Genomic DNA, 21,125 nt, shown 5'->3' on the forward strand with positions numbered 1-21,125 from the left:
ACGTTTATTTCGAAACCAGGTTTTCGTGCCTTCTCCCAAGAGAAGATTTCTTATTGTAACGTTTTTTATTCGTCAATGAATATTATCTGCTTGAAACGACTGTTTTGAATAGTTTGTGGCCCACATAAATAGCCTACTATTTTGATCGTGGATTGCTATTCTTCTTTGTAGAGCTGATAACGCAAAAAAACGTTTGCTATTATTGTTTCTAATTAACAGCTTTGTGGTCACTGACTTTTCGTTTGTAGCAAAAGAAATAACGCGCTTTGTATTATTGAGGTCAAACCAAACAAAGGAAAGCAAGAGGATGTTTCTCTCTGCTCGCGCATATCGATGCACGAAGCAATTATGAGCTTATGGCTTGTTATCGCAATGTAATCCATTTCACGCTTTGCTGGAAGTTAGCTAGAAATAGCAAAAATTCACCAAAATCTTGAATTTACAAGAAAACTACACAACTTTTAGCATCAAATTTAATATCATCATATCCGCCTGGCAATTTTAGGAAAAGTCAAGAAAAACCAAGTGCATGGCGTTACTGTGCTTCAAATAATCAAAGGAAATATGAGGGGGGGGCCAAATCTGGCCTCCCTTTGAGGAGCAAAGTGTTAAGAAATACTGGTTTAATGCTAACAGATTTTCTGAACTTTTGTTTAAGTCTTTTTTCCTGCAAATCTTATTTTGCACGAAAGTCTGAAACTTCATTAAGAGTAGCCTATAGCCTATCAACAACATTATGCCCCTGACTTTGTCCTTGCATATATACGCTACCTCTACCAGTCCACTGTAATTAAAACAAAAAGGTTTATGCTGGAAAGACTTTAAGCCTATGCATTGCTGATGTACTGTAGCTATCTAGAAACCGTTTTATCGCCAACTTTTTTTTGAGATTTGTCTTTTGTTTTGGATAAGGGATGTCCGTAATTCCAACCTCTAATGAAATGGCAGCCAATTTAAAACCAGACTTCTTCAAACTCATCTATAACGTTCTGTAGGCTAAGTTATAAAATAAAAAGAGTGTTAACGTCTAACTAAACAATTTTCTCTCACAAAATTGTAACAAAAAAAAAATTCATTAGCCTATACTTGGTAAATTTTTTCCATTTTACAACAACAAAACACGTCGAAAAATATTAGGCTCAGTTCAGTTTGTATTCATTTCTGAACATTACAACAAAAATTGCAGAAAAAAAATGCAAACTTTTTGTTTTGTCAAGGTAAGCAAAATTTACTTTTTAAGAATACGCAAGAAACATATTAGTACTGCAAAGCGCTTATGCAATACAAAAGAGACGTGCAATCCCGATTGTATCTTACTTCCCTGAACGTATCGCTGCAATGCCACTACAATACAAAAAGCAGTTGCAGTCATCGAGTGAGCTGCCTTCAATTATTTTGGCATTTTTTAAAGTTTCATCCTCACAGGGTAGCAACCGACTTGTAAACCACATGATTGTTTCATGGCGACCTTTATAGGTTAACACAGGCCATGAACATTAGTTTGCCTCTCTATCAAAGAGTATAAGATTAATATATCTTAACTTACCAAACGTACAGGTCCAACACATTGAGTTGTGGGGTCACTCTACACTGGAATGAGTTGCTTTATCTTCTTTTTTGGTGAATAAACGAATAACAATGAAGTAAAAACAATGAAAATACTTGAACTTTAATCTACTCATCAAGAGATTTAGAAGAATTGAAAAATCACACAAGTACTTCTTATTTCTAATACAACTGTTTACTTGACGTAACAGTCTATGACTCTATGTGAAGTTATTTTTGAAGTTCATTTCAAAGACTAAAAAACTATTCCATTCCGAGAATTAGGTTACCCTTTCATGCAAAACTGAAAGTTTTTAATAGGTAATAAATTCGTGGAAATGTTAGGCCAGTTTATTGTACCACTGTGGCAGCGCTAATAAAAACACATAAAATTGAATGGGAACCACAATGTTCCTTAGTTTTACATGTTTGTGATGGATACTTTTCAGGAAAGTAAATAGTCGTAAACAATGTGGGTTATGTATTTGCTATTACGATTGCTGTTTTTATGGAATTATTAATTTATTGACATCATTTACAATTTAAAGCTTTGCAAACCTGTGGGCTCGGTTGCATTTGTTTTTTCATACCTACTTGCGGGTATGAAGTCAGTTATTATCATTTATTTGCAACCGCGATCTACATTTGCAAATACCAAGCTTGTTTTGGCTCTACACTACAGAGTAGTCTAGGCACTACAACAGGGTTACTCAGCAAATGTTAACAAAATTCCAGTTTAACAAGTTGAATATTTTTAGCGGTCCGGTAAATAAGTTATTTCCCACGCAACCACGAAAGTTAAATTATATCTGTAAAAAACCACTTTTTTGGTAAAATGTAACTCCAACTGGATTTCTAAGAAAGTGTTGGGGAGTCTGGGAGTCGAAGCTTCCCAGCAACTAGGATAATCACAGTAAAAATTGCTTTCTCCCAGTAGAAATCTGTTTAAAGAAGCCCTGATACGTTTGGCAATGAGGTTATTCTTCCAAAAACTCAAGGTCCACCATCAACACCCAGAAGGTCCGGATTCGGACCGTGGTCCGCCAGTTGAGTAGCCCTGCACTACTACGTTGCAAGCATTTTCTAAAAGTCAAAAAGAGGTTTGAAGACTCCAGGCAGTCAAACTATTAGCCACGTTGTGTAGTCTGGAGTTAGAATTGACAAATTGTATAGAAACCTTTTTAAATGAGAATGGTAGGTCTTACTAGTTAATTTTTCGTCCAGTTAAAGCTACATAAAAAGTATACGTAGACTGTTGAACGTAGCCTATAATGAAAACAAGACGTACAACTTTAGTCTAACGTAGATTTCTTCAGTATCAAGCTATTTTATTTTGGTTTTCGTCCACAGCTTAAGCAATCTCGTTGTTTGAAATAGCATAACGTAAATACAACGGAAATTTAAAACGACCGCCAAAAATAATAAGTTAATCATGCTTTATTTACGTACAGTGCAACAACATAGACTTTGCTTAAGTACACTGGAATAACAGACGCAACGCAACAGGAAGCAGTGAAGAGGCATGTAGGCCTGTAGTCATCGAGTCAGTTGTTCCGACAATACAGTAATTCATTTTCAATAAACGGTCTAATCTTATATGTTGAACCAAACCACTTTAAAAATTACCCAACTTTTGCTACCCTTTTGTATAAAGCTCCAGTAGTCTAGTTCTACTGGGTTACTGATTCGGTTTTGTCAATCTTTATGTGTCGAAATCGAAGTGTTCCTTGTTTTTGAGTAAAATATGTCGAGTAGCAATACAAGCTTACAACTTTCAAACAATTCCAGCATTTGTGAAAATTATCGAATTCCAATGAAAATTTCCAGATCGGATTCCAACTGAAATAGCGGGGTTAAAAGAACGTCGATCGGAGGCTAAAATAGCGTCAAGCAACGTTGAAACAATGTAAAAATAGCCCAAGTTGGTTGAAAAACCTTGTGATGTATCATGAAAATTTCTTGTTAGTTTTACTTGATATAATTTAACTTGATAATTTACTTTTTGTATATTCTTTGGCAGAGCTTTTACTTTAATTTACCTTTGTTATAAATTACCAACTATGGAGTGCAAACATAACGTATCTAATCACAAGAAATTGACTCGCATTGCATCACAAGAGATCTCCAAGCATACAGCTTTGAATGATCATGATCTTTTTGTGCTCGACAATTCAGTCAATGAATTGCCTATGGGTCGACATTTACCTATTCGTTTATCAGAAAAGATAAATATCTACAAAGAAGTGAAACGTTGTGGCTTTACTGACATCATCGTCGCTTCTTTGAGCAGCTTGAATAACGAATGCGACAAATTTTGCAACTGGCTTATCACCAACCGTGAAGATAGAAGTCATCTTTTTGCTATTATTGAAGCAGCTGAAACCATTCACAATGGAAATATTATAACTTCTTCAGTTCCCATTGGTTTGTTAAAGTGCAAAAGCTTTGGAATTTCCAACGTTATTTTTAACATTGATCTGATTGACGAAAGAATAGACTGGACCGCAAACCAAGCAACAGAAAATGTCTGCGCATATTTTTCCAACTTGTTTAGCTGGTGTTATAATAACTTAGCAGAACAATCCAAAATCTTTGTTAACATTAAAACGTTTTCGCAAACAATGGGTACATTTGATGGTTATGTACGTGTTCAAAACATTGTTCAATATCTCAGCAAATTACAAAATCAAATATTTGGAATTTGCATCGCAGATCAAGGAAAGTTTTTCCCAGGAGAAGTGGCCGAATGGGTGGCGTCTTTAAGGAGAAATATGAACTTCAATGGCTGGGGCTGTGGAAAGATTCTGGTCCATATTTACAGAGAGTGGGGAATGGCGCAGTCTGTTCAGTTGGAATGCTTGGGCAGAGGAGCGGATGGGCTGTGGGCCGGATTGCACGGGGAATGGGCTTCTTTAGGCCATGCTAGCTCGGCAGTGACTATATTGAGTCTCATCAAAATAGGAAATAAAAAAGTGGTCAAGAAATTTAATTGCGCTTGTCTCCGTCAAGCTGCCATGAAAGTCACAGAAATTGTAACGAAAAAACCTCCAGTTTACGCAGAGTGGATTTATAGCAAAAAAGCTTTAGAACTTTGGGTCCCCACATCTCGTTTTTATCAAGAAAATTAATATATGAACAATATTCTGTCAACATTCGACATACCGACTGCAAGGCTTAAACTTTGCATTGGAGGCTTTCTAGCGGTTGGTCAATCAGATATCCGACATTTTAATGAGTTAAACCAATCAAGAGTGTTCATCTCACGACAATCACCACTCTTGATTACGCATCAACGACGAACAGCAAAGGAATTGTACGTATATTAGGCTACTATTTGTATACTCATAAATTTTATTTACTACTACCGGTATTTCTCTAAGTTTCAAAGTTGTTGTAACCGTGTCAAGTAATTAACTTATTATTCTGTTTCGGTCTCAAGCACATCAAACGCTCTCGTTTTGTTGCTTTTATTCTTTTCTTCCTGTTTCGCAACGTTTAAGTTAGACCTGTTCCTTTAACTCTACAAGATCACACAGCCTACTAGTGCACGCGTTAATCTGTTTGCAATTAATGTAGGCTCCAGTATTGCGAAGAAGTTTGTCCGACCCGTTAGCTCAGTGATTACGCGCTCGACTAAAGATCAGCGCTGGTTCGACTCTCGGTGTGTGCGCACTTAAGGACTGCTCTCCATTCAGCAGCACTTAATGGATGGAGTAATTCTCCGGCAACAACACTTCAACAATCGGAAACTTTACTCTGCCAATCTCGGTAACCGGCCCTGCGTCAGTAGTTCAAAGCCTTTAGGCCTACTGGCAAAACTAAACTACATGGAATAACCTATCAAAGACTTTGTCAGTCCGAGAATAAAGATTCAAAACCAACCAAGAAATGTGAGTTTACGATTTAGTCTTATGTGATTAGTAGAATAATGTGATATTTGTTTTGTGGAATCTGATTATTATTAGATAAATACAACCACGTATCTTTCTATTTAAATAAGCATCTTTAAAATAATTTATTGCAAGGCGAATCATATAAGTTTGAAAATGCTGATTTCATCTATCTTGTTTATGATCACGCTTGGCAAGGAGCACTCGTCTATTGTTCTCCTGTGCTGTTTTGTGCATGCACTGCTTCCATTTTCAGCGCTTTTGAATAACTAAGTACTGCAGAATTTAATACCACAGCCTTGGTCCTCTCCGGCGAGCTGTGAACGACGAAATGTTGACTTAATTTACTTTGTATTAGAAATGTTCGCAATTGTTCTGTTTTCCCGGCAACTTCTGATTGATGAAACGCAATTCCTGTAACTTCTGATTGGTCTAATGATTCATTTGTCTTACAAAACTTTTTATGTTTAAGTGCCTACCAATTAAACCGTCGCAAACGTATTGTAGAATACTGTATAGTATCCTGGGAAAGCTTTTTATGGCGTAACCAGCAGATCATCAGCGTGCAGTTTTCAACTTAAAACGTTACATACAAAACTTACTATGCCTTACGTAATAAAATAAACATCTCTCAGAAGTAACAGCAAAAAACAATGTCGGCGTTTACAAAGTAGGATAATTATTTTGGTGACAAAAGAATGGAAAGAGCAAGCGGCGCTGGTTCGATTCTCACGGTGTGCGCAACGCATTTCCAGAACAGCACTCCTCAGCGGCACCTAGCGGAATTTATTTTCACAGTCACTACCATCGTTCATAAAACTAGAAAAATATTGAAGACATGATTGCAGATGGTTTCATTTTATTTAGAATGTGACATCATGAATAATACGTAATTATGATGAACGAAACCAAAGTGATGACGTCATAGACTACAGCTAATTTGTCTCGTACGTATTCACATAAAAATTAAGAGAAAAATGTTTACAATCAATTCAATAGGCTAGTTATGACAAAAAGCCAGCCAACACTAGTTACGCTGATTACTATTAACAATCAAAACCATTACTTCACTTTTCACTAATCCACTGTTTTTGGTACGTAATAACACCACAAGTACGTTAGTTTTGTAAACTCGTTCAGGGAGCGGTAAGTGTTGAAGTACCAGTTGTTTTTCTGCGAAAGGTCTTTGTAGTAGCAGCAATTTGACCATCAAACAACTTAGGCTATAGTAGTTGGGGCAATGTCCTGAGTAATGAGCATTTAGCCATTTTGAGACCTAGGACAACATAATTGTTCAATCAAGAATATAATGGAGCCAACTGTTGTAGGCCTACAGTTACGAAAAGCAGCGCACGGAATTCAAAAACTGGTTGTGAAGAGAGATTCACTTTCAACAGAGCAGCGGCAAAAAACGACCTATTATTTATCTAAACACGTTAAGATAAAATTTTAAAATAACTATTCAGGACAATCAGTTAGCATGAAAACGTAACACGAGAATTCCAACGTCAGTGGATTCGGAATTGAAGACCATTCACTGGCATAAGAGTGATCAAAACTTTGAAATTAACGAAGTGAAATAATTTCTTTACAATTAATTGACCAAGTGCTTTCAGCAAGGCAAAATGCCGCCAACCTCGTCGGAAAGCCAAGCTCATGACTGGTAGGGATGAGTAAACGTTTAGCAATGCGGGTTGGCCGAAGATGGCCGCTCTTGTAGGAAACATGTGATCAAACTGTGGCAGGTGAACAAGCAAAATATGGAGTAACAAACTTAATTCCATATAAATTCAATTTAATTTCGTTTAAAGTGTTCATGAATGCGAGAGTCTGTTGTTTGTGTGGGAGCCGGCGACAAATCCCTTGCGGACCGGTGCTGTGTCACGGTCCAGTAGTTGCCCACCCCTGGCCTACACTGCATGGGGCACATTCTGCTGATTCTATTCTAATAATAATTGTGGCAAGTGGTAAACAACATCGTATAAAAGACTGCAGTTATGGTGAGGGTCTGTACTTGTACTTTTAGTCACGTAACACCAATTTGCTGGAAAACTCCTGGGGGCTCTTCAAACATCAGACAACGTCTTAGGCTGGAGGAGTGTTGCCAGAAGCGCTGTATTGGGTGGCGAATAGCGTCACACTTGACGTCATAAAGAGGGGTTGAAGAAAACAATGTAGTGGTGTTATACTAAGGTACTGACCAGCATATGGAGTTGGAAAATGTTATAGGACACAGGTTACTTTAACTATCGACTGAAATAAATACATCAACCAACAATTCGTTGATTGGACAAGACTCTCAATCATTAAAAATTATTTGTTTAAAAATAACACTAAGCTGCAAAGTTCCAAGTTAGACTTTGATTCAACTGCTGGCGGTGTTTTACCAATGCAAAAAAATAAAAAAATTTGAAATCTCAAATATGGGCATTAGCTTGAGGGAAACACAATTTAGAAGCGAAGCCAATCAGCGATCACAAAGACAATGCACTAACCCTGCTGTAGTATATCGACTTTCATAGTTATAGACAATGAACGAATGAAAACACGAAGACAATCGAAATCACGATGATGTCACAGAAGCGGCGTTGAAATCGCTACAACGAATAAAAGTCAACTCGATGCTGCGATTGTGTAAATATAACCCAGATAGGAAAATCCGTCATTTTTACATTGATTCAACGTCTGCAGACGTTGAATCAATGTAAAAATGACGGATTTTGCTGTCTGGAAATGTAGTACAGTACTGTATGAAAGTAATCACAACACTAATAATTTTGTTAAAAGATGAAGATATAGCAAAGCTTTCGTTTGATAAAGTTTTGAAACGGTACAAACAAATGGTGAATTTCCCAGCTTTGAAGCGCCCAAACCTCTTACACACATTGGCAAGACATAAGTCCGACACACGTTAAATTAAACAGAAAGACATTATGATTTGTCGAAAATAAGCAATTGAAGAATGACACGATTTTGAAATAAATCTATGAACAGAAAAAGAAAGCTGTTCTTTAAATCAGCACGATATTCGACGTTAGTCAGACGAACATGAACAACCGTAATATTCAAGTTTTCAAAACTACATTCATGATTTTAATGTAAATTATCATGAAGAGATCATTAAGAGGTTAAAGATCACTTGACCTCCCCTATTCTCACGATCATGATTCGATTCCTGATGAAGTTACTGTGAGGTCACTATGACGGCCTTCGCGCGAGTACATCAACAGGTGACGGTCACATCAAGCGACCTGCTCAAAGAGCAACAGATCCAACTTGACCACCACCTCCCCAGCATCCACCTCATGAAGTAGAAGCCTCTTCGTGACCGGTCCCTTGGTCGTTTTGACGTCACGATGGATGTCAGCCAGCTTCACTTCAGTCCTGCCGAGAAAATCTGAAAAAGCAATGAAGCAGGCATTCAGCTCTTTGATTTCATCAATGGAACAATGTTTGTTCTGACGAGACTCTATGGAACAATGTTTGTTTTGATGAGACCCGATGGAACAATGTTTGTTCTGACGAGACCCGATGAAACAATGTTTGTTCTGATGAACATTGTTGTCAATCAAGGGTAGCTTGAAATATATTTTAGGTATTAAGAAGTTTTTCGATGATTTAAAGTAAGCTCAGAGGTCAAAGAAACGAACCCAGAGGAGGCTTAGGTTCGGGTCTTGCTGAGGGCGGTTGAACAAGAACAGGTTATCTACTCTAAAACCTGGATGATGATAGCAACTACCGTCTGCAGACGTTGAATCAATGTAAAAAATGGTTGATTCACTGTCTGGGTAATAATAATCAGCTCGCTAATTGTTTCTATCATCAGTGCTACAAACCGGGTCATGATTCATTTACCATTAATCGAATAATAAAAATCATTCTGTTTGAAAGCATTTTCAGTTGTATTTTTTCATTTTTTCCTCAGTATTGTTTTGTTTACAAGTGAAGAACCACTTTGGCACAGTGACGTAGTTAGGAAGAAAATATTAGGGGGGACAAAGACAACTGTTGGGGGGGGGGGGGGCAAATATTTTAATGTTTGAAATAAAGAGTTTGTTTAAAAGTATATCTACTGAATGCAGCAAACATTTATGAAACGTCATTCAACATGTAATAGAGTTCCATTAAAACGTTGTCATAGTAATAAAAACCCATTTTTTTGGGGGGAGGGAAGGTACAATTTTAGAGGGTGATTGATCCCCAACTCTCCCAGGTGGCTACGTCCCTGCTTTGGTAGATACTAGAGAGGTTGCTTTGCTTAACTATAAGCATTGTTGTTTGTTCAATGTCAGCAACTCACCATCAGGGGAGAACATGAACCTTTGAAACACTGAGACGCAGACGACATCGAGACTGATGTCTTTGACGAAAAATTGCATCTGGCTCCCCCACTTTGGGTTGAGAGTATCCTGAAGGTAAAGAAATGATACTGCTCGTTAGTTTGACACATAAGCTAATAAACTTATCATACTTTGACACAAGCAACAACCTTAGTCATGACGCTTTCCGGAATAAAAAATTCTAGACACACATATGGAATTCAATTTTAGTTTTAAAGATGACTGTTGAACGAAGTCGAACAGCAATGGCCGTTCTGAAAAGAACACATCAAAGTCAGGCATTAAGTTTTGTCTTCAAATTGTTGAGCAGCCTATGAGCTACATGGCTCGGAAAACAGACCAAGCAATATAATTGTGATTAACACTAAACGTTTAAACAGTCTAAAGCAGGGTCTATGTGCTGGAGATTCAAATATCGATAGATTGCGGTCTTGTACATATAGTGGTGTGATGGTTCTGCTGTAGGCAGACGCGTTGAGAGACTAACTTGAGCATAATACCAATGACATTTCGGCCCCCAAAAACAAGACACTGCTAAAAATGCACGATAGCAAAAATATTTGAGGCGTTTTTTTTTTTAACTTGCGGACCCTTTGGAAAGGTTAGGGGGCAGCTAAAGTTATCCTGGTCAGGGTTTAAAAGTACCCCCTTGTCAACGTTACCAGCTGCACGATAAAAATATGAAACTGAAGCGATGCAATTTTCACTTTACCTGCACAGTCTTTGTGGTGTGGCTTTGTTCTCCCATAGTGACCTCACAGTAGGGGTCGTGTCGGCCATTCGACGTCTTGACGAGGTTGCACCCTTCAACTATAGTCACTACTAGGCGGCCGATGCCTGCACTGCGCTGGGTGCGAGCTGAATGGACAAAAAAGAAAATAACACTTGCCGCTTATGACTGGATTCGAACCAAGGTTCAATGAACTAGTTCTATAATGCAGTAGCGATAGCAATATGTATGAGATCCCGTTTCAAAATCTTGCAATATGTCAAACTTGATTGTTGGAATGCAAAGTCAATCGTTGGTTTGCCTTCCTCATGTAAAAGAGAGTGGGGCATTAAAATACACATTTGACTTCACCGCTGCAACTGACGTAGGTTCACAAATGTCAGAAGCAAAGTAGTTAGAATGCTTGGTTAACCCTACCAAAAAGTACATAGCGCCAAAATGCAGGAACAGAAAGTGTTCAACCTTAATGGTAAACATGAATAACAACGGCAATAAAGATAATAATCAAATAATAAATTTAATTTTTTAGTAGCCGACACCGATGGTGGAAATAGAGTTTTCCAGACATTTGCTGAATGTAAGTTTACAGTAGTTTCTGCATCTTTGCCTCTGTATTTTCCATTTTCAATTTAGATGCACCAATCTTTTTGTTTACTGTAACGCGGATAATGCAAATGTTTCCAGATAGCAAATCAGTCGTTTTTTTTTTCATTGATTCATCGTCTGCAGACATTGAATCAACGTAAAAAACGACCGATTTGCTGCCTGGGTCGCTCACCTTGGTATGCTTTCTCTCGCTTCTTTTTCTCAGTGTCAATGTATAAATCCGCGGCCTCTCTGATCTTATTCATCCACGCGGTACGCTCGTTTACAGTCTCAGCGCGGAGGGTGTACACCTGCTCGATGTGGGAGAGATGAAAGATCGGTTCCTCTCCAGATGCATCGGTGGGAAGCCGAGTGAGAACTTCGTTCAGGAAGATTGGCTGAAGATAAAGATATTTTTTTCGTTTTTTTTGGATGGAATTGCTTGAAAACAGATACCAACGGTTCACGGATCCTTGAACGATAATTTCGTTGTCCAAGGATTTTTTGGTTGAATCCAGGCTTACGCCCGGTGGTTAAAGATTTGCACAATTCATTGTGAACAAAGAGGGTACCGGTATGCAATTGAAGGGAAGTTATTGTTTGGGTGGTAAAACTAATATGTTTACAGCATTTATTATGTAAGCATAACGTCTTCAAAACCCAAGCAACGTCTAACAAGCACGGTTGTCGGCTACACACCAAGCAAACGTCAAAACTTACATGTTTGTACAAACGGAACTGTGGGTTCGACTTCGATGTGAATAGCTTGTCGTTGGCGGGCATTGAGAGCGGTTTTATCGGCGTGGTTAGCAAAAGAAAGTCGTTGAAGAGAAAGCCAACAAGTTCTTTATTTGATTTGTGTTTATACAACGTTCCACAATGCAAGAACTTCCGTTGATCCAAGCAGTTCGTCTTTGAATTAAACACTAGTTTCTGTAAAATAAAGTTGATAAGCGGTAGTTTCCCAACCTACTTGTAGAAAACCGCGCTTTTTGTAATACATATACCAGACAGAAAATACCGTCAATTTGACATTGATTCAACGTATGCAGACGTTGAACCAGTGCAAAAATGACAAATTTTGATGTATAGTATCCCCACGGGCTTGCTTTCAGAAGGCACAAAGTTCACATCTATTGAAAACTAACTCCACCATTTTTAAATGGTCTTTATAGTAAGGTGGATAAATCCAAAGCGGATAGAATTTGTATGCTCTAATAATATAATTCAACATCCATAACAAAGTATCATGCAGAAGAATAGAACCAAGAGCTTTACAAATTGCATCCAAACTTCAATTTAGCTCTAATTTCTAGTCTTCAAATGTTGCTTTAAATGAGAAGATAACAAAAAAGGGTTTAAAACAAAACAAAAAAATCGCAAATTGCACTGCAGATAAACCACAAGCTACTTTTTGTGCCATGGCTTGAGTGAAGCAGAATGTGACCATAGTCACCGACAAGGCGACAACCCAACCACTTACATCATTGAGGCCATCCAACTGCACGTGGGTTTGTAGCCACTCCAATCTATCCGAGTTCTCTTTCAACCGAACTCCTTCATTGACTTGCGAGCACAACTCTTCAGCTTTCCCCAACGCGTTGGTAAGGTTGCTGTGGTCAGGATGGTCTTTGGTGGTGTTTTCAATGATCTATACAAACAAGCATATAATAACGTCATTCTCAGCCTGTGGTAGCCCACTGCTGAGCGAAGACCTTCCCGTTTTCTTGCCAATCTGGTAACATCAGTGGGTTTGACATATTTTATATTTTAGTCACTTTTGTTCACGCGAAAAAAATACGCGGTTTTAACATAAATAAAAAACAAGAAAAAAAGTTTTATATGTCTGTAGTACAACAAAGTGAACTCTTTATCAAATTTCTATCTATGCAAACAGTTTAGTAAAGATCGTCATTTTTACACCATTTTGACGTCTGAGTAGATGAAAAAAGGGTTTCTTTTGTTTGATAATGCGGGCAAGACTGAATGATAAATGACTGAATAATATTAAAATTTTATTTTTTATTATTTATTATTATTATTATTATTATTATTTTATTATTATTTTTATTATTATTTTTTATTTTTTTAAATTTTATTTATTGTTTTTACAATGACTGAATGATAATAGAGGCAAGACTAGAGGCAATAATGCGGGCAAGACTGAATTTAAAGATAAATACTAATCACAGCATACGACACACCAGCATGTTAAAATTTCAAGAAAAAACTATAATAATTCTAATTAAAAGCAACACATTTTTGTTACTATGACACAGCATATCACCTACTTTCTTTATGAGCAAAGGGTATTTGGTGACTCGTTGCATTGGCTTCACAAGGTAGCTACTGACTGGCAAGCCCTTCCAAGCATCTCCGCTTTCGCATTTCTGAAAGTCGGAAACAATCGCAAACAAAGCTCAGCAACTAACTTAGCAGGAAGGACTTAACAAACAAGCTCGGACTAATATATCAGTAAAACAAAAACGGGGTGTTCTACTGGTGACCATCCTTTGACATTATAAGCTTTGGAATATCAGCGTTAACAGTTAATAAAAAAAGAAGACAAATCTAGCTCCTCACAAATTCACTTAGTGTAGCGAAAGAAAAACTTGTCGTTTAAATATGAAATATCAGTTTAGTATAGACAAAAAAAAAACATGGCGTACTGGCTGGTAGACCGTGCTATTCGTGTTTTCATGTCTAGAACAGAAATCGCAAATAACTTTTCAATCTCAAACTGGTGTCCTTTATTAAATAAATTATATCGATTGACTGAAAACAAGTTGGTTAGGGCCATAATATAGTCAAGTAATGTACAAACCTTCACCAAAGCCTTGAACTCTGTGTTGTTGTCGAGTTTCTCTTGAAGCAACGAAGATGCATTCAGTTGGCAACTACAGAACCTTATATAGGGGTGAAGGTGGGGGATTTGTTCACACAGGATATCTCCAACCATCAGGGGGCTAACGTCTCGTCTCATCTTGCAGCGCACTCGGAAAGCTCTGTGAGAGAGTTGAAAAATAATGCAACGCTCTTTGACCCCGTTTATATTTAAAAATTGCTTTCAAAGAAAAAGACTAACTACTTCCACGTCATTGGTATCATGTTTAGAGCCATACAAATATGCTAGTGCATAGGCTCTGGACATCTTGGCGAAACGATGTTAGCAAAATTGCAGTAAACTTCCTATCTACAAACCGAACCCTTCGCCAAGATGATTACTGGTAATTAAGTAGAACGTGGGAACTCGTCGTCTTTAATCATTCCACAGAAACCGACACTGTACTCAAAATTCTCACTTCTTATTGCTTCCAGTAAGTGGACACCACGGGTTGTTGGCCTACCTTTCCAGGCAGTGCAAAGTTTTGATCTTTGATGGTTTTAACAAAAATTTCAGTGATTTTCAGGTTGTTAGCAAGCAGCAAACAGTTTGGTTAAAATATTCTAAAAATCCAATTTCGCCGAGCAGGGACAGACGGTAAAACACGACTTTTACAAAAATTTTATTAAACCGTTGGCAAAAGTATACAAAATGTGGCAGATCAGGCCGCATCTTCAGATGACCATGGCTGAACTTACTTGACCAGCTTTGCGCTTATCATTACAAGCTCATTGAGATTCACAAACAGAGTGTTACATTCCTGCTCAGTCAGTGTGTTACTTTGTCGGACTGGCTGCTGAAATGATTCATCTGCTAATTGTAGGTCCTGCAATGAAACCAAAAATTAACCAGTTTGTAATACGGGAAGTTTTGACTTCAACTTTGTATGGACCCAGTAAGAATAATCTTCTAGGAGCACCGACGTGTAAACCGAGCAATGTCAGGTTCATTTGAATCTTTCTCGCAAGCCCAAAGAGCTCTGCCATTTATCACATTTTCTTGGACTAAATATCGGGCAGTCATTACGTTGTATCGTTATTAATAAAAAGAATTAGAATTTTCAATACGTGATATGGATGAACTTTTGCAACTGTAGTAGGGGTTCACAATTAATCATCGTGAACATTTACTGTTAACTTAGTTAACTAAGAGGGGGGCAGTTATACCCCTTCAAGAGACTACAAGTCAAAAATGTGTAAAAATATCCACTCGGGGTAATTTTACGTTCAGAAAGTAGGCAAAGAGTCATTGATCATCTCTACAACCTGCATTGGTTAAGAGGACAGTAGCTCACTCACCTTCAAATAGACTTCCTCGGAAGAGATAAGCTCCATCACCCGTTGTTGGTATTCATTTTCCTTTGGGAAAGAGGAAGAGCGCTCGGCTGCAAGAGAAGCGTAAATAAATGCAATAATAACGTTGTCGCGCGGTCTTGCCGAAGACTGACTGGCCCAAGCAACGCCATTTTGCGAGGTCACAATAAAGTCTACTCCATAATCATCACTTCTTAGGGTCACAATTATTAGCAATATGTCTAAGATCACACAACGCCGTCGCAGCTTGGCGATTAAGTTATCTCAAGTCTCTTCATACGCTGAGTTGCCATTTTCCATTGTTTCAACATCTAGAAACGTTGATACGATGAAACAACAGTAACTTTGCTTATCTGGGGTGAACTGTAGTTTGAAACTTGCAAGGTCGCGGGAGCCCTCTTTCATTTTTCTGTTTACTTTCCAATATCTTGAAGCGCGAGAATCATAGCAAAGACATGAAGTTGTATTGCAAATAGATGACGTGGTTACAACATCACAATCAAAAGTATGTGTTTATAACGTGTTGATGACGCAGCTGATGACATCAAGACCGCGGAACCAGCCTATGTACATTAGAGTTGTTGTGGTCAAAAACTAGCGTTGAAGTAACGCATAATAACGTTGCTTATCATTTAAAACAACGTTATAACATAGTATCAGTAAGATGTTAGATATATCGTACAGAAACTGGAAATCATGGATCTCGTTCAATCTTTACCAAGTTAGCGTCCAACTCAAGTTTCTGTTTTGACATCGTTTCAACATCTAAACATGGTTAAAACGATGTAAAAACGACAAGTTTGGTTGGCCGGTCCAGGTAGGTTGACGGCTGCAACCAGATCGGGTGCTGCAATTTGGAAACTTACAATACCGGTAACAAAACCCGCAAGCATCTTGCATTCTTGATAAGAAATGGCTTGAAGCTATTCAAAACTCAGCCATGGATCCTTTTCATACACATAGACAGACGGGACATGTCGGATCACCAAGCAAGTGGTGGAAACACAGGATGTTTTAACCATAACTGAACGTTGTAAAACAATAAACTAACGTCAGTAAACACACCTTTCCAGTCTGCAAATCAGTCCTTTTTTACTTTGATTCAATGTCTGCGGACGCTGAATCAATCTAAGAAAGGACTGATATGCCGGCTGGGTTTGGGCTCGCAGTAACAAAATGAGCGACGTCAGCTGCGTCAGTTTATAATAAACAAACAAACTATGTAAGCGACGGTCCTGATGACTCGAAGCTAAATTGAAAGTACAAGTAATTGGAGTTATTATTAACAAAAATACAACTTTTTTCTGTTTCATAAATTTGTGTAGCCCACCAATCTACCATAGGTTACAATGAGAGCTCTCAGCAACACGCTATGACGAGTGAGTAAACTATATGTGGGCACGTAGGCGGTAAGCAATTAAGTAACACAATGGCTAAACTGGCGGGCATACGAATAATCTTAATGACATAACTATTTCATATTCAATCAGGTAACTTCAAGCATGGCTACAAGCCTGTGGAATTGTGAAAGGTAGGCCCCGCATGACAAAATGGTTGAATACGCACTTATCTTAGTGAACTAGTTTTCCTGCTGAGTATGTGCTTTAAATGTGAAAAATTTAAAGATATTACAAAAATACAAACAAACAGTTTTTGCACTTCCTTAACAGGTAAAACAATTCCACGATTAATAAATGGTCAATGGTCATCGCCATCACCAATACAAGCCATTTTAATGTGTGCTAACAGAAATAAGTGCTCCTAACCGCAGAAGCCATAGCTTTGTTGCGCACTAGATAAGAAAGTTTATCACCGCGACAGAAAACAAACCGGCTGACGTTACAATTTAGATAGCCACGTCATAATTGAAAAAAAGATGTCATATTTCATTTATAGAAATTCCACCCACTTCTGCTAGCACACATGTCTAGGTACAGGCGAACCGGTAAAGTCACTATTTTCACATCGCTCTATTGCACTGGAGGCGGAATCTTTGTGAAAACGGTGATTTTACAAGCTGGCAAGTTACAATGGCCGTTGCCAGATTTTACGTTGCTGGAACCAGCGTGAAATCTAGGAACGCATCGACAAACGATCCACATACAACCGGAATCAACCAGTTCTACAAATTGAAGAGAAAATCTTTCTAGTGTTGGGAGGAAAAGAGGTTTCAATATACCAACGATTGTCAAACACTTATTGTGACAAACTTGTATTGGTTTGAACAGGTTACAAAAGTCACCGCCTGTTCGCAAAACTAGTTCATGAAAACTGTCTCATTCAATTGAGATTTTACAACAAAACCAACATATAAAAATAAAATGAGACCGGATAATTGAAAAACATTGCGGTAATCCCGAGATTGTTCACGACTTACAGTGAAATAGGTAGCAGTATGTTTAGCAAGACACTACACGTTGATTACTTATCGCTTTAACGTTATAAATTTCAAAACTGATGCAAGAGTATGCAAGAGTGAAAAATAAAAGCTGTCTATTGGCCGATATGTCGATGACGTATTGTTGTGATTTTCGGCAGTCGAGTGTACCAAAAATAGTGAGAAGTCAGGTGGCGCTGACGCCAGGAAGATCGCTCCTTTATAACATTGTTGTGACGTTGTGTTGTGACGTATATGCATCTAAAGTAGTGCACCCCCATCTTGCATGAGCTCAGCAACTCTGCGCTGTGAATGACATCCGCCAGTTGTTCAAGGTACAAAAGATGACGATAATTTACTGGAACGAACTGGATTTAGCAGGTGATTGGATTTGCTAGTAGTAGGCTATTGAGAAAAGACGTCTGTAAACACGCTCAAGTGAATAGAGTTTGTAACTGTTCACGATATTAGAAGATTAGGTTGAAGTTGTTTATGTCTAAAGCAAACGAACCAAAAGTCAGTTAAACTGATCGAAAATCTAAGTTTTTTTAAAAGAAATTCCTCGTAGAGTCAATACTTTCATTTCCTCGTGCCTTGTCGGTTTTAACATGATCCCGATTAAAGGTGAACCCAAGAAAGGGAGATTCCCCTTTTGAAGTTACTATGTGATTCCCATGATAGATTTACATTGAACGAAAAAGGAACATAACACGATTACGATTCGCTAAGTCTCATGGACAATAGGCAATGATTTTGTTCGTTAGGAGTGAGCAATGTACATTTGAAAGGCCAAAACTAGTTCAGGGATAATTTTGAGGGGTCTAGGTTGAATTTGTAAGCCTCTTATGACATCCCAATATAATTGTGAGACTTTTGGATTTACAGGCTCAAAATATCTGGAACTTGCGCCCATCATGAAAACAAATTGCACACCCCTTTCAAAGCAACTGGCCAGCTTGCAAGACGTAATACTTTGCATCTTGTCAACGTTTAAACAACGAAAAGGCGATGGATTTGCAAACCGAACGTAATACACAGTTAGCTATGTACAAGTGAAGCACTTTCACCACAAATTAACCACAATCAACGTTAATTTTGGTGAAAATGTTAGTTGAAAAAATGCACGAAAATATACGATCATCATGAAAATGCACATGCAGTTATGGCAGAAGTGGGTGGCACAATGCAAGTTATGTAATCACAAATCAAGCATTGTTTTTTAGAAATCAATTTCTTTGTTTGTTCTGACGTAATCAATACGTCACAAAAAGCGCCTTGTGACTTCATCAGAGTGACGTCAGTAAATCCGTTTTCGTTTCAGTGATAAGCAAAAACGAGTTTCCTGTTTTAAAAAAAGTATTAAAAGATTTGCATGTCATTTAAAGAAAAATTTTATTGCTAAAAATACTGTAAAAAGGTGAAGATTCAATCTCAGCAATTGGGGTCAGTAGTTTTTCAAAGTCTTCGCTTCAAAATGCGGCAACAACGATGACAAAAAGAGATCGCTCCAGACAACAAAATCAGTCATTTTTACATTGATTCAACGTCTGCAGACGAATTTTGCTGTCTGGGACTGTTGGTCTCATGATCCTATCTCAGCTAGCGAGTTGCCATTTTCCAGCGACGTTGAAAGGATGTAATAATTGCAGCTTTTTGTAGCAGGAATTTCACGGTTCTATCAAACAATTGATTAACTTTGATCAAACGAAGCATTCAAAAAGCTTACACCAAAATATGGTCAAGAGATGGGTCCAAACATTGGTAGTGGCTTGAGCAAGACCACCAAAGCACATTCTAGTTCTCTTATTCACGTGTTGGGGGCGAAAGTAGGCTGCTATCTGCAATAAGCAATATCCCAAACAGCAAAATCCGTCATTTTGTCAATTGCATTCAACGTCTGCAGACGTTCAAAATGACGGATTTTGCTGTTTGGGACGCCGCACACCGATAAAAAGGGGAAAGACGGCAAAACCACAAAAAGCTTTAAACGAGCATTACGTGAGCTTGCACATATCTATTTTCCATGGCAGTGAAGCATAATCGTTTGGAAACCGCTGGTGTTTGCTGAAATATGCAGACATGGACTTGATCAAAAAAATTTGTACTCACATTTGTTCGTCGGTACTTCTTGCACGTAATTGGACGGGAAAAGACCGGAGGTGGAGCCTACGGTACCTTTCCACCAATCAGGATCCGACTTATCATCAACGATTATGACGGCACCACGTTGAAAAGTCAATTCATCAGCGTTTTGTGCTGAGTAATCGTACATGGCCATGACTCGGCAAACCGCTGCTTTGGGTGCAGGCTGTAAAATACAAACTCTGGATCAGTTCAATAGCGAGTTCAATAATTAAATCGAGGAATTGTACAGTTTAAATTTCAAAATGTGTCAAGTGAGCCCTAAACTCAACCGTGCATTATAAGCTTGATAGTTATACAATGCCGCTCAGCTACTCACCGTTCAGCTAGTGCAATGGGTCTTTTTATTAAGCGACTGTTAAATTTCAAAACTACTCACTAACATCTTAGTGGCGTAATACAGACGTTGAATCAATGTAAAAATGGCGAATTTTGCTGTCTGGGTAAGTGACATGGACATTTTTTTTATAGTTGGCTTATTATTCCAAATTGCGCTAACATTGTGTCGTAAAATTGTTACTTTGTCAAATATCTAACCTTCGCCTTTTCGGGGGCAGGTGTGGTTTTCCCCGACGCCCCACCTCCTGAAGACATCAGCTTGACGTAATTAGCGGGGAACCACCCGATTTGTTTCTTCTTACCGCGAGCCTGTGAGAAATTCACAATTTTAAAACTCTGAAAATTTCGATTTCGTGTTTTCTGACGCTACTTTGCAACATGAAGCTGTCGCAAGGTTTTCGTAGCAAGAAAAACAACAAAATTCGCTTGTAGTTTTAAGGTTCTCATTGCTCAAGTCAGTGCCGCAGGAGACAGAACGTAGCGAAAGACAAATAAAGTCATCGAGTCAACTGCTTCCCGATGATAAACTCGGCCTGCACAACGTACTGTAAGTGATACAGGTGTAAGAGTACAAGAGAAGCTTTAGTTAATTATCATCAACAGCGAACATTAGCGTAACATTATTAATAACAGTAATACTCACAAACTGAGAGCGCAGTGATCAGCACAGCGTTAAGAAAACTACTAATTGATCAAAGTAACTTAAACAGTCTATTTCATTCTTGACGTAAAATCTCTTCTGAGTCCAATCCGATCACAATTTCGATCAATGGACTTCCAATTCAACCAACCTGGAGCTCTCCTTCCCACCATCCGCTTTCGTTCTTCTTCCTGACAGACACGACCTGGCCAACTTGCAGGGACAACTGTTCGGAGCCGGTGGCCTGGTAGGCGGCTATCACAGATGCCACTTCAGGCTTGCCAAGTGTGGTGGTCGCTTTGGCTTGCTGGAAGAATTTATGAAAAAAAAAGCAGAAACT

The 21,125-nt window shown here is 38.3% G+C and overlaps 1 protein-coding gene across 4 annotated transcripts in view; it reads right to left on the reverse strand.

Annotated features, from left to right (window-relative positions):
* Positions 1 to 6,273: 6,273 nt before the first annotated feature.
* Positions 6,274 to 21,125, reverse strand: part of LOC145767352 (intersectin-1-like) — a 46,077-nt gene continuing 31,225 nt past the window's right edge. For all 4 annotated transcript variants that reach the window (XM_082579160.1, XM_082579161.1, XM_082579158.1 and 1 more), the window contains 13 exons: positions 20,937 to 21,092; positions 20,344 to 20,454; positions 19,774 to 19,972; positions 15,273 to 15,358; positions 14,673 to 14,800; positions 13,915 to 14,095; positions 13,382 to 13,480; positions 12,574 to 12,741; positions 11,811 to 12,023; positions 11,284 to 11,488; positions 10,488 to 10,633; positions 9,736 to 9,844; positions 6,274 to 8,832 (listed from right to left, as the gene is read on the reverse strand). In XM_082579160.1, the coding sequence (XP_082435286.1) occupies positions 8,678 to 8,832; positions 9,736 to 9,844; positions 10,488 to 10,633; positions 11,284 to 11,488; positions 11,811 to 12,023; positions 12,574 to 12,741; positions 13,382 to 13,480; positions 13,915 to 14,095; positions 14,673 to 14,800; positions 15,273 to 15,358; positions 19,774 to 19,972; positions 20,344 to 20,454; positions 20,937 to 21,092 (1,956 nt within the window). In that variant the 3' untranslated portion in view covers positions 6,274 to 8,677. The remainder of the gene's footprint in view (positions 8,833 to 9,735; positions 9,845 to 10,487; positions 10,634 to 11,283; positions 11,489 to 11,810; positions 12,024 to 12,573; positions 12,742 to 13,381; positions 13,481 to 13,914; positions 14,096 to 14,672; positions 14,801 to 15,272; positions 15,359 to 19,773; positions 19,973 to 20,343; positions 20,455 to 20,936; positions 21,093 to 21,125) is intronic.

This window comes from Aplidium turbinatum, chromosome 3, assembly GCF_918807975.1.
Source record: "Aplidium turbinatum chromosome 3, kaAplTurb1.1, whole genome shotgun sequence".
Lineage (NCBI taxonomy): Eukaryota > Metazoa > Chordata > Ascidiacea > Aplousobranchia > Polyclinidae > Aplidium > Aplidium turbinatum.